The 12435-nt window shown below is 49.5% G+C and overlaps 2 protein-coding genes across 2 annotated transcripts in view; both read right to left on the bottom strand.

Moving 5' to 3' along the window:
• Positions 1-2048: 2048 nt before the first annotated feature.
• LOC102250894 (chromosome unknown open reading frame, human C19orf53) lies at positions 2049-5876 on the bottom strand. The gene is made up of 3 exons (XM_005881587.2): positions 5723-5876; positions 5595-5650; positions 2049-2823 (listed from the first exon to the last, which is right to left on the bottom strand). Exons 1-3 carry the CDS (start codon positions 5817-5819, stop codon positions 2683-2685), a joined length of 294 nt encoding a protein of 97 aa, XP_005881649.1. The 5' UTR covers positions 5820-5876; the 3' UTR covers positions 2049-2682.
• A 684-nt stretch (positions 5877-6560) lies between these two features.
• Positions 6561-12435, bottom strand: part of MRI1 (methylthioribose-1-phosphate isomerase 1) — a 6378-nt gene continuing 503 nt past the window's right edge. Inside the window, exons 2-5 of the mRNA XM_014529460.1 lie at positions 11951-12126; positions 10658-10834; positions 10341-10565; positions 6561-7178 (exon numbers count right to left, since the gene is read on the bottom strand). Coding sequence (XP_014384946.1) covers positions 7051-7178; positions 10341-10565; positions 10658-10834; positions 11951-12104 — 684 coding nt within the window. The 5' untranslated portion in view covers positions 12105-12126 and the 3' untranslated portion in view covers positions 6561-7050. The remainder of the gene's footprint in view (positions 7179-10340; positions 10566-10657; positions 10835-11950; positions 12127-12435) is intronic.

Raw genomic sequence — 12435 nt, 5'->3', positions numbered from 1 at the left:
TTTTTACAGAGAAGAAGGGAGAGGGATAGAGAGTTAGAAACATCGATGAGAGAGATCGATCAGCTGCCTCCTGCACAGCCCCCAGTAGGGATGTGCCTGCAACCCAGGTACATGCCCTTGACCGGAATCGAACCTGGGACCCTGTCCTCCGCAGGTCGACGCTCTATCCACTGAGCCAAGCCGGTCCGGCAATGTGTTAACATTTTTAAAAAAATATATTTTATTGATTTTTTACAGAGAGGAAGGGAGAGGGATAGAGTTAGAAACATCAATGAGAGAAACATCGATCAGCTGCCTCCTGCACGCCCCCCCACTGGGGATGTGCCCGAAACCAAGGTACGTGCCCTTGACTGGATCGACGCTCTATCCACTGAGCCAAGCCGGTCCGGCAATGTGTTAACATTTTTAAAAAAATATATTTTATTGATTTTTTACAGAGAGGAAGGGAGAGGGATAGAGTTAGAAACATCAATGAGAGAAACATCGATCAGCTGCCTCCTGCACGCCCCCCCACTGGGGATGTGCCCGAAACCAAGGTACGTGCCCTTGACTGGAATCGAACCTGGGACCTTTCAGTCCACAGGCTGACGCTCTATCCACTGAGCCAAACCGGTTAGGGCTGTGTTAACATTTTTATGGAACTCACGTGGGATCCAGGCAGATGTTATATGTTATACATATGGAGGCAAATTGATTTTACCACTAGGGAGGACTGTCAATGGAACCTCTGTTGGAAGGGCTGGAATTTGCAAGTCTTCAGATAAGAGTGTTTTGCTATTACTATCAGCTGTTTACAATTTAGAGCAGTAAAATCTTTCAAAGAAAATGCTAATACTATGAATCAGACAGCCAGGGAGGGTGTGTTGTATAGAGATGATGCACTGAGTGATGGTAACTGAGTCACTGAAACTGCAAAATTTTCTTTGCAGGCCCTAGCAGGTTTGGCTCAGTGGATAAAGCGTCAGCCTGCGGACCAAAGGGTCCCGGGTCCGATTCCGGTCAAGGGCACGTACCTCGGTTGCAGGCTCCTTCCCGGCCTGGGCCCTTCCTGGTCAAGGCGCTTGCAGGAGGCCACCAATCGATGTGCTTCTTTCACATCAATATTTCTCTCTCTTCCACTCTCTAAAAATCAATGGAAAAATATCCTCACGTGAGAATTAAAAAACAAACAAGTTTTTTCTTTGCAGAAATAATTCCTTCATTTAACAAACACCTAGAGCAGTGGTTCTCAACCTTGGCTGCACATGAGAATCACCTGGGAATCTTGTTAAAATCCTGATTTCTGGGCCCCATCCTCCGGAAATTCTGTTGCTTTGTTACTAATGTTGTGGCCCCACCCCATAACAAAGAAACAGAATTTCCGGAGGATGAGGCCCAGAAATCAGGATTTTAACAAGATTCCCAGGTGATTCTCATGGTCAGCCAAGGTTGAGAACCACTGACCTAGAGAGACAGAAAGCAAATCAGTGGCTGCCAGGGAGGGGAAGGGGGGAACAGGCAGTGACAGCTATTGGGGATAGGTCATCTTTTCAGTGGTAAGTTTTGAGTAGTCCCAAAAACATTGTGAATGCACAAAATGCCACTGAATTGCATACTTTTAAATGTTGATTTTATGTGTTTTAACCACACACACATACACAAAAGCTGGGAGAGCAATTTCACGCACAAAAAACCCTACTTTACATCTCAAAGAATTGAGAGCTGTGGTAGCAGAGCCTGGATTGAAGGAGAGACTTTCCAGTTTGGTTTCCTTGGGCCCAGCCTGGTCACTGTGCTGAGACCTCCCGCTCCCCCCCAACGGAGGGAGAGCAGGGCGGTCACCAGGCCAGAGCTCCCGGCAGCAGACTCGAGTGAGGATTTGGGGAAGGGGGTGCTCAGGATGAAGCAGAAGAAAACCTTGGTGTGGGAAGAGAGGTGGGGGATGGTCAGCTGAGCATACACTGGGACTCAGCCAGTGGCGGGTTCAAGTACTGGCTCTGGAGTGTTAACCCAACCCAACTTGGGATGAAGTGATGCGCAGAAAGCACTAGAACAATGCCTGGGCCATAGACATACTAAATATTTTGACTTTATTTTAATAGAGGTGGCTGTGCAGTTCATAAGTGCATTCTGGTTTAATCAACACCTGTCCTACAGATGGGAAAATGGCTCCCATATCTCCTGGCTTGTACCATGTACCAGGCAGAGGGGTGACCTAGGCAGGTAAGGAGGTAAGTGAGTCGCCTGGGGTTGGAGGGAAGATTCTCTGTAAGCTCCCAGGATGGACGTGCAGGTCAATCACTCCTCCCTGAGTATGTGGTTGGTCTCCTGAAGACATGCTGAGGCTGACCAGGTCAGTGCGCCTGGCCTCTGGCCCTGGCCTGCTCAGAGCCTGTGACTGCAAGAGGAATGACAAAGCCAGGTTTATTGCTCCGATTAAACCAGCGGACACAGAAACTGAGGGAGGACGGTACAAGAAGTTGGTGAACATTTCCTCAAGGCCACTGCTGAATTCTTGGCACCTGGGAAACTGACCCATGCACTACAGATGTGCTGGTCACCTGCTCACAGGCCAGCTCCCCCCACCCCGAGTCCAAAGTTCGAGCTGCAACCCAAGGCTCTGGGGAGCAGGGCTCCTTCTGTCCACGGTGCTGCCTGCGGAGCCCCTGCAGAGGTCTGAGCATGGAGGCAGGGGCTGCGTCCTTAGGAACGTGTCTTGGTGGAGGAAGAGGCTGCCTTCTTCTTGGCGGGGGCTTTCAGCAGCGCCAGCTTCTTGGGCAGGCTGGTGCTGGCTTTCATCACCACATCATGTTCAATCTTCTTCCGGATCCCGACCTCCAGGTCCTGAAGGGGCAACCGAGGGGCAATCAGACTGGGATCTGAGGCCGAGGGAGTGAGGGAGGGCCTGACCTGGGGCTGGATCAGTGACGCCCCGCCCCCTGAAACAGCACCTGAGAGTCCGGAGGCTGTGGTTTAAGTCCTGCTTTTGCCCCACACTCTTTGTGGTGTTACACACACACACACACACACACACACACACACACACACTCCTTTCTCATCCCTGGACCTCAGCTTCCAAACTTCTGCTCACTCCCATTTCACTGAAGGGGAAATCGAGGCTCCTGCAGGGAGGAGGCAGTTGCCCAGGGTTCGCAAACCACGTGAGGGGAGACTGGACCCTGGCATGCCTAGAGTCTCTGGTCTCAGTCCATGGACAGTCCCTCCTGTCCCATGTCATCTCCGCTTTGCACATGGGGAACTGGGGCTCTGAGACAGGGATGTGAGCAAGTAAAGGCACAGGGCTTAGAAGCCAAGTGTGTCTGGGTCCAAAACTGGTAGTTTAATCACATTCCCCAAACCATCCCCTTGCCCTGCCTGTATGAACTCTAATGACCACGATCACCACAGCCAGCACCGCATGCCAGGGCACGGGAGACACAACAACAAACAGGGCACAGGAGAACCTCTGCCTTCAGCGAGCTGACATTCGGTGCATGTGTGGGGACAATGTAAATGCCATGGTTACATTATGTTAAACTGTTGAACGATGAGAAATGGTAGGAGGTGTTACAGAGAAAAGAAAATAAGGGTGAGTGAGTGTGTGTGGGGAGGAGCTGTGGGCTGCCATCAGGAACAAGCTGCTCAGAAGCAACACTTGCAGTCAGACCTGACTCAGAGGAAGGGAGCCATGTGGACTTTGGGGCAGAAGAAACAGCCAGTGCAAAGTTGAAGTGCGACAAGGAGCAGTTAAAGGGCCAGTGAGGCTGGAGGGAGCAAGGGGGAGAGTGGGAGGAGAGGGCAGGGACGTGAGAGGGGGGCATAGTGTATAGGGCTTTGTGAAGGACTTGGTTCTCCCCCCTCAACCCCCCCTCAATGAGGTAGAGCCACCAGGGTCCTGAGCAGAGAAAGCAACACAAGCTGACGTTTAAGTGCTCACAGGCGCCCTCTGGCTGCTATAGGGGATGGGGGGTGGGCAGATCAGGGAGGAGAGGGTGAGGGGGAGATCCAGGATGATCCCGAATATTTTGAAATTTGGTAGGACAGACTTTTCCTAAATGAAGACTGGAGGTAAGCAGGCTGCTGGGGACACAGGTCTGAGAAAACCGAGGCTTTGGGGAAACGAAACAATTTGATGAAGGTTACACACTAGTTCAGTGATGGCGAACCTATGACACGCGAACTCATTTTTTTGGTTGATTTTTCTTTGTTAAATGGCATTTAAATATATAAAATAAATATCAAAAATATAAATCAATGTTTTACTATGGTTGCAAATATCAAAAAATTTCTATATGTGACACGGCACCAGAGTTAAGTTAGGGTTTTTCAAAATGCTGACACGCCGAACTCAAAAGGTTCGCCATCACTGCACTAGTTAGTGTGGAATACAACCCAAAATCAGATCTGACTCCACCAAAATCAGTTTTAATTTTCTGTAACTTCTTAAGCTTAACCCTAGAAATGACAATAACCAACACAGCTAATGTTTCTTTGTGCCTGTGCTGTTCTCAGCACTGTACAGGTGCCCTATGGCCCTGAATCCTTACAACTCTGTTTCACAGGTAAGAGGCTCATGGTGAACAAATACAGCCAAACCTTGGTTCTCGAATGTCTCCGATCTTAGACAATTCCGTCCTCAACCAAGTTCACGGAAAAATGTCTCGGTTTTGGACCAGACAACCCTTTCATGCCTCTCAGACAATACACAAAGGAGAAAGTGCTTTTGTTGGCGGTGAAAAGGACGATTAGCACAATTTTAAAACACAAAGAGGTCATCGAGAGTGCTAATGTTGCTAAGGGTGTGAAAGAAGCAATGATCACAGGCAACTGAGGCAGGAAAACTGTTGCTTTGGATAAAGGAAAAGCAGTTGGCCACTGACAGCATTTCAGAGGCAGGGACACATGAACAAGCTCCGATGCCGGATGCTGACCTGAAAGACACCCTGGAATGAACGCTAAAGTGATTTAAGGTCAGTAGGGGGTGGTTCCGTAAACTTAAGAAAAAAGTGTTTATATTTATAGATTAAGCAGTACATTAGACATGTACTACATATAAGAAAGGTTTTAAAAAAAGGGAATCATTTGTGGGTCTGGAATGGATTACATTTACATTATTTCTAATGGGAGCAAAACGATTGGGTCTTCGAACGAATCGCTTCTTGAACAAATTAAGTTCGAGAACCGAGGTCCCACTGTATTACCCATGGACCGCGATTTGCCTCCAGCACCGCCTTCGCGCACAGCTGGGGTTTTCAACTCGGTTCCCATGCCCCCCCGCCCCCACCCCAACCCCATGAGAGCACAGTAACCACCAAAGCAGCTGAGTGAGTGCGGAATACGTTCCGCGCGCCAGGCCGTGCTTCGACGTTGGCGACCGCTGCTCCAAAGGTTTCCTTAAACCTGCGGTCGCCAACCTTTCGGACCGCGCGGACCACCGGGTGGCGACCGCTGAGAGGCCCGTGGAATAAAGGCGATGGCCCTGTACACACCGCACGCGGGAGGCGAAGAGTCGGGAATTCTCCAGGACCCATCCCCGGATGCAGACTTCATCCCCGGACCCCTCCCTGCACCGACCTCCAAGCTCCATCCCTCGCCCCCCGCACGCCCCCGCTCACCTTCTTGAGCTTTCGCTGTTGGACAACGCGCGCCTTCTTGGGGGCGATAATACGACCTGGGGGAGACACACTCGCGTGAGGTCAGGGCGCCCAGGCCCACCCCGCCCAGCCCCTGGATCGCTCCTCACCTCCCTTCCTCGGGCCCCGGCTGCGCTCCGAGGCCGCAGCCGCCGCCTTGCTCTTGGCTGGCTTCTGCGCCTGGAACTTGCGCTGCCCCTGCGCCATGACGGAACGTGCGCAGGAAAAAGCCGGGCTGACAATTGTAACCGGAAGACGCAGGGCACGATGGGATACACTGGGGCCAGGACGCGCAAGGGCGCATGGGAAACAACGTGGCAAAGAGTTGGCGTTCTGACAAAGATGGTTCTTTATTGACAGCGTTTGGCAAAAACTTGAAAGGGAAGGTTACAATGACAGACTAATAGTCATTGGGCGCTTATGCTTTGTAAAACGTATAGTTTTATGCTCTTTGTATGTAAAATCCAGTCCAGGGCAAAAATGAGGTGAGTTAGGCACTTACTGGTGCAAAATTTAAGGATACCCAAAATTCTGTAATGAAGATAGTGTTTTCAACATTTAAAAGTAACATTTCAATATTTTAAAAAATCAAGCCGTGAAACTACTGCTTGTAGATGGGTGGTCTGATGTTGTAAATTTTTATTGGGACAAGGGCTGGTATCAGAGGTTAAGGTGAAGGTGTGCAAAGGTAGGCTTCCATTCTATTTAGTATCTTGGTATTTTGTTCTTCAAGTGTTTTTCTTTCTTTTTTTTTATAAGGATTTTATTTCAATATTTTTTGATTTTTTACAGAGAGGAAGGGAGAGGGATAGAGTCAGAAACATCGATGAGAGAGAAACATTGATCAGCTGCCTCCTGCACACCTCCTACTGGGGATGTGCTCGCAACCAAGGTACATGCCCTTGACGGGAATCGAACCTGGGACCCTTCAGTCCGCAGGCTGACACTCTATCCACTGAGCCAAACCGGTTAGGGCTCATGTATTTTTCTTGCATTCATTTTGATTTTTAAAAATACTGCATGAAAGTATTATTTATCTTGGTTACTGAGCTTTTTGGTGTCCCGTTTAAATTTTGTGCCTAAGGTGTTACCCTAGTTCCAGTCCTGAGAGCAACCTAAGAAGGCCGTAGGTATTGTCCCCATGTCATAAATGAGGAAACCACAGCATGGAGAGGTGAGGTGACTTGGCCGAGATCACACAGCAGAAAGAGTGGCAGAACTGGGATAGGAACTTGGGTAGCCTATCTCTAGCTGCTGCACTTTTAAAAGCCATGCAAAGACTCTGTCCGCTATCCCTGCTCTAGGAAGAAGTATGATTGGGGGAAGGTCAGCTTTGGAGCAGACTATTCAATACATTTTATTATAAAACCTAGGGGGATGGAGAAGGGTATGGAGAGCCGGGTTGGTTACTTCTGGGGTCCATCTAATGTCCCCACCCTCAGGAGATGGTGGTGCTTAGGGCTGCCTGGAGTTCTTTGGGGGTAAAGACACCCAGCTCTGTGATGATGCCGCCAGTGATGAGGTCATGGGGGGTGACATCGAAGGCAGGATTCCAAACTCCAATTCCTACAGGGGAGAGAAGGGAGGCAAGAAGGTAAGTATTTGCTTCTGTGAAAGTTCTCCAGTTGTTGTCACCTGTCCCCCCACGCCCATGGTGGTTGTTGGAGTTAGGGAATTCTTGAGAATCTGGGGATACTTACCCCAAAAGTGCAGGAAGACATGGGCTTTGGTACCCCGTAACAAGTTTAGACTCCTCTCCGCACACCATTCCTGAATTATCACTAAGAAGGTTTCAGTCTTATATATATCCATCCTACTCTTGCCTGGATCTCTTTAAGAACCTCCAAGAATCCACTCCAGGGCCTTTGCATGGGCTCTGCCCTCTGCCTCGAAGCTCTACATCAGATATGCGCGACTCAATGTTTCATTTCCTTCAGTCTTTGCTCAAATGTCACCTTCTCAGTGAGAAGGTCTCTGATCATCTTGTCTAAACCCCCTGTACGGACACTTCCTTGCCTTGTTTATTTCTCCTCAGCCCTTACTTCCTATAATTGTGTTACTTATCTTATTGTCTGTCTCCCTGACCAAACTGTCAGCTCTATGAGGGCATGGAGTTTTGTGTCTTTTTTCACTCCTATATCCCAGCACTTAGCATTAGTCAGGGGCTCAAAAACATTTGCTGAATGAATTACTCAGCATAGACCACAATTTCTTACACAAGAGGCTGCAAACTGGTGGCCTGTAACTTTTTTCTCTGGCTCACAGTTGTTTTATTTGTTAATCCTCACCTGAGGATATTTTTTCCCCATTAATTTTTAGAAAGTAGAAGGGAGCGGGAGAGACACAGAGAGAGAAACATGGAAGTGAGAGACTGACCGAGGGCTGGGGATCCATTAATTTTTAGAAAGTAGAAGGGAGCGGGAGAGACAGAGAGAGGGAGAAACATGGATGTGAGAGACTGACCGAGGGCTGGGGATCGAGCCTACAACAGAGGTACACGCCCTTGACCGGAATCGAACTCGAGACCCTTCAGTCCAAGGGCTGATGCTCTAACCATTGAGAAACCAGCTAGGGCAGGCTCACAGTTTTTTGAGTCCACTGAATTAGCTGCTACCTTTCAAAAGGTGGGAAATTTCATATATTAAAAAATGTAAGGCTTCTCTTGGAAAAAACAGAAGACCCATTTCTCTGGGGCCTGCATTCCTATGACCACTGGCGGGAGCAGAGTATCGGGGCCCACAGAATGCACCTTGCCCATGACACTTATGTCTTGCTGTCCCAGTTTTATTTTAGTGGGTGTGGGTTGTCAACTCTACTTTCCACAGTCTTAGGGACTATGACCAGTGCTAACTATGCCTCTAGGAAAGCAGGGATGCCAAAAAAGAAAACGAGAAAAAAACGTGGGAAATTTCATATATTAAAAAATGTAAGGCTTCTCTTGGAAAAAACAGAAGACCCATTTCTCTGGGGCCTGCATTCCTATGACCACTGGCGGGAGCAGAGTATCGGGGCCCACAGAATGCACCTTGCCCATGACACTTATGTCTTGCTGTCCCAGTTTTATTTTAGTGGGTGTGGGTTGTCAACTCTGCTTTCCACAGTCTTAGGGACTATGACCAGCGCTAATTATGCCTCTAGGAAAGCAGGGACGCCAAAAAAGAAAACGAGAAAAAAATTTTCAGAATCAATGTGTCCTTTTTAAAAAAGCGGTAAGGAGTCGCAGCAGAAAACAACAGACTATTAGGACTTCCCTCTGCTTAGTTGTATAGTGTTTTTTAAAAAAATGTTTTTATTGACTTTAGAGTGAGGAAGGGAGAAACATCAATGAGCGAGCAAAACATCAATTAGCTGCCTCCCACACCGGCCCCAACTGGGGACTGAACCCACAACCTGTGCACATGCCCCGACCAGGAATCAAACCAGTGACCCCTTGGTGCATGGGACAAAGCCCAACGCCCAAAGAACTGAGCTACACTGGCCAGGGCTATATAGTTTTGTTTTTTTAAAGCTTTTTTTTTTTTTAAAGTTATTTATTTTTTTGTTACTCCTCACCCGAGGATATTTTTCCATTGGTTTTTAGGGAAAGTGGAAGAGAAAGACAGAGAAACATTGATGTGAGAGAAACACATTGATTGGTTGCCTCCTGCATGAGTCCCCAATGAGAGCCTGGGCTGGGGAGGAGCCTGCAACCAAGTTATGTGCCCTTGATCGAAATCGAATCCGGGACCTGTTGGTCCGCAGACCAACGCTCTATCCATTAAGCCAAACTGGCTACAACGCCCCCCCATCTTTAAAAATTTTTTTTTTACTGATTTTAGAGACAGGAAGGGAGGGAGAGAAGGGTTGGAAACATCATTGATGAGAATCATTAATCGGCTGCCTCCTGCATGCCCTCTATTAGGGATTAAGCCCAAAACCCAGGCATGTACCCTGACTGGGAATCAAACCATGACCTCCTGGTTCATGGGTCGATGTTCCACCACTGATCCATACTGGCTGGGCTGTATACTGTTATTATTTTAAAAATATGTATATTATTATTAATTTCAGAGAGGAAGGGAGAGAAAGAGATAGAAACATCAATAATGAGAGAGAATCATTGATTGGCTGCCTCCTGCATCCCCACTGCTGCACAACCCCCACTGGGGATCAAGTCCACAACCTGGGCATGTGCCCTGTCTGAGAATTGAACTGTGGCTCCTGGTTCATAGGTGGATGCTTAACCACTGAGCAACACCAGCCAGGGTCCCTGTAGGGCTGGGCCTATTCTCCAGGTCATGTGGGTTAATTCACTGAAGGCCCTGGGATTTATGAGGTAAGCCATAATAACAGCTCTTCTATAGATAGGAACACAGGGGCTCTTAGGGATGAGAGAACTTAGGCAACCTGCTCATAGCTGCACAGCCAGGGAGCATGGGGAGGCTGAAAAATATCTGTGTCTCTTCATAGGCACTTGGCTGAACAGGATTCTTATTTGTTCTTCAGGTGAGAAAACCGTGGTAGAGAATGGCAAGACAATTTACTCAAGGTTTCTCAACTCCTGAGTTGGCCATTCTCACCTTGAATTTGACTTCCAACATGTTTCTGTTTCTAAAATTGGCTTAAATTTGAAGTTGCTTGTGCCCTAGAAGGCTGATGACACCCCAAATGCCGCTTGCCTCCTGTGAAGGAGATGGGTACCTAACTGAAGGTGCCCAGATTCTGGTACCCCGCTGAGTGATGGCTTACCGGGTGCTGCAATCCTGACCCCATTGACATCGGTCAGCTCCTGGCCGGGGCGCTCCTCAATGACGATCTGCTGGCCCGTCTCCAGACGGAGGTCACATGAGGAGCTGGGGGCAGCTACGTAGAAGGGGATGCCATGGTACTTGGCGGCGATGGCCAGCTGGTAGGTGCCCACCTTGTTGGCTGTGTCACCATTGGCAACCACACGGTCAGCTCCCACAACAACAGCTGGGGAGCAAGATGTCGGGGGTCATCACCTGACCCTGGATGCCCGGAGCCCTGAGTGCTGGTGCCCTGCCTGCTGGCACCCCACTGCTGACCTGACACGTCCCGGTGAGCCATGGCGGCTGCTGCCATGCTATCTGTGATGAGGGTGGCGGGAATCTGCTCGTAGACCAGCTCGAAGGCTGTCAGCCGGGCCCCCTGGTTGTAGGGCCGGGTCTCCGTGCAGAAGACATGCTTCAGGCGGCCAAGGTTGTGCAGCGAGCGGATCACACCTGTAGGACCCGACTCACCAAAAGGCCAGGATGAGACAGAAAGGGACAGATGGGCAGGGTGGTGGCCCATTAGTTGGGGGCACAGATCTCCAAAGGCTCCCCATCCCCAGGCCCTTGTGCTGGCTGTCCCTCTGTCCAGTGCATGTGTGCTTAGAGAACACCTTCAGGTGAGTCCTTCCTGATCCTTCCATCTCACATAGCAACCCCCACACCTCTGACCTCTTTCCCAGTTTTTCCTCTTTAGTACTTATCACCTTTGAACACATCATATATATTTACCGACTTGCTTTTGTCTGTTCCTTCTACTTTCCTTTCCCATTGGCTGAGATTTTGTTCACTTTGTTCACTGCTGGCTCTCCAGCGCCAAGAACTGTGCCTGGCAAATAGTAGATGCTTAACAAATGTCTGTTGAGTGAATGAAAGAATGCTTGCGCTCATGAATGGTGGGACACATAGTAGGTGCTTAATAAATGCTGAGTGAATAAAGGAATGCATGTATGCATGCAGGAATGGTAGGGCACAGAGTAGGTGCCAATATTTGTTGAGCAAATGAATGAATGATGTCTTGCCATCAGGGCCTCAGTCCCCAGGCCCCAAAGTGGGACCCAAGCAGGTAGAGAAATCTGGAGAATTTAGGATCAAGTGGAATCTAATGCCTTGAGTCCCAGGACCCAGTTCCCCCTCTCCAGGTCACTGCTACCCGAATCGTTCCTGGGGGACCACTCCCTTTCCCTCAGTTCTCTTGAAATCCACATTCTGCCCACTCAGGCCAGGTCCATCAAGTGGTTGATCTTGGATGGGCAGGTGACCCCATCATAGCTCTGAGTTATAAGAAGTCTCTTCTGGCATTGTTGGCATAAGCTCCTTTCCTCCTGATCTGAACATTGGCAGGCCCTCTGCTGGCCCATGGACCGGGAGCAGGACCGGGACAGGAATAGATGGGTCCTAATGCGAATGTTTCGAACTCCTGGATCCAGCCATACCTGAAGCCACCTTCCTGTTTCTGTACAAGAACTAATCTATTTCCATTTTGGGGGTGGGAAAAGTGGTTTGGGTTTCTTTCTTTTGAATCCAAAATTGGCCCTCCCCCATCCCCATGAGCACCCACTTACTCACCCAGGGCTGTGCCATAGCCAGCCGTGGCCAGTGCACCAGTATTACAGTGGGTCAGCACGGTCACCTTGCTGCCCGTGGGGGCTGCCCGCTCCAGGAGGTGGTGGGCTCCCAGGTCTCCAATGCTCCGATTATCCTTGAGGTCTTTCTCCAACATGTCTTCAGCGAAGCAGATCACTCTGGGGCCGACAAGGGACTCTCAGCCTCCGGGCCCAGGCTGGCCCCTCCTTCCTGCCCAACTCTCTTGCTGAAAGCCTCTCACAGCTGTGAGGCCTAGATCCTTCTGCTTTTGCCACCTGTCACTCCATTCGCTCATGCAACACGTTAACTGAGCACGTCCTGGGTGCGAAGCACTGGGGGGCCCAGCAGTAACCAAGACAAAAATCTCTGCCCCTATGGAGCTGACACAAGTGGGGGAGGCAAAAATGAGCAGATAATGAAGTGAAGAAAAAGGCAGCAGAGTCAGGGGGTGGGGGTGGGCGATGAGC

Source organism: Myotis brandtii, unplaced genomic scaffold (assembly GCF_000412655.1).
Source record: "Myotis brandtii unplaced genomic scaffold, ASM41265v1 scaffold680, whole genome shotgun sequence".
Taxonomy (NCBI): Eukaryota; Metazoa; Chordata; class Mammalia; order Chiroptera; family Vespertilionidae; genus Myotis; species Myotis brandtii.
The sequence above is the reverse complement of the archived record's forward strand: the minus strand, read 5'-3'. Positions and strand labels throughout refer to the sequence as shown.

Coding starts and splice junctions, on each gene's coding strand:
- LOC102250894 (XM_005881587.2), bottom strand. CDS start 5,819: ATGGCGCAGGGGCAGCGCAAGTTCCAGGCGCAGAAGCCAGCCAAGAGC. Junction 5,651..5,722: donor CCGGGGCCCGAGGAAGGGAG/GTGAGGAGCGAT, acceptor TGTCTCCCCCAG/GTCGTATTATCGCCCCCAAG. Junction 2,824..5,594: donor AACAGCGAAAGCTCAAGAAG/GTGAGCGGGGGC, acceptor TTGCCCCTTCAG/GACCTGGAGGTCGGGATCCG.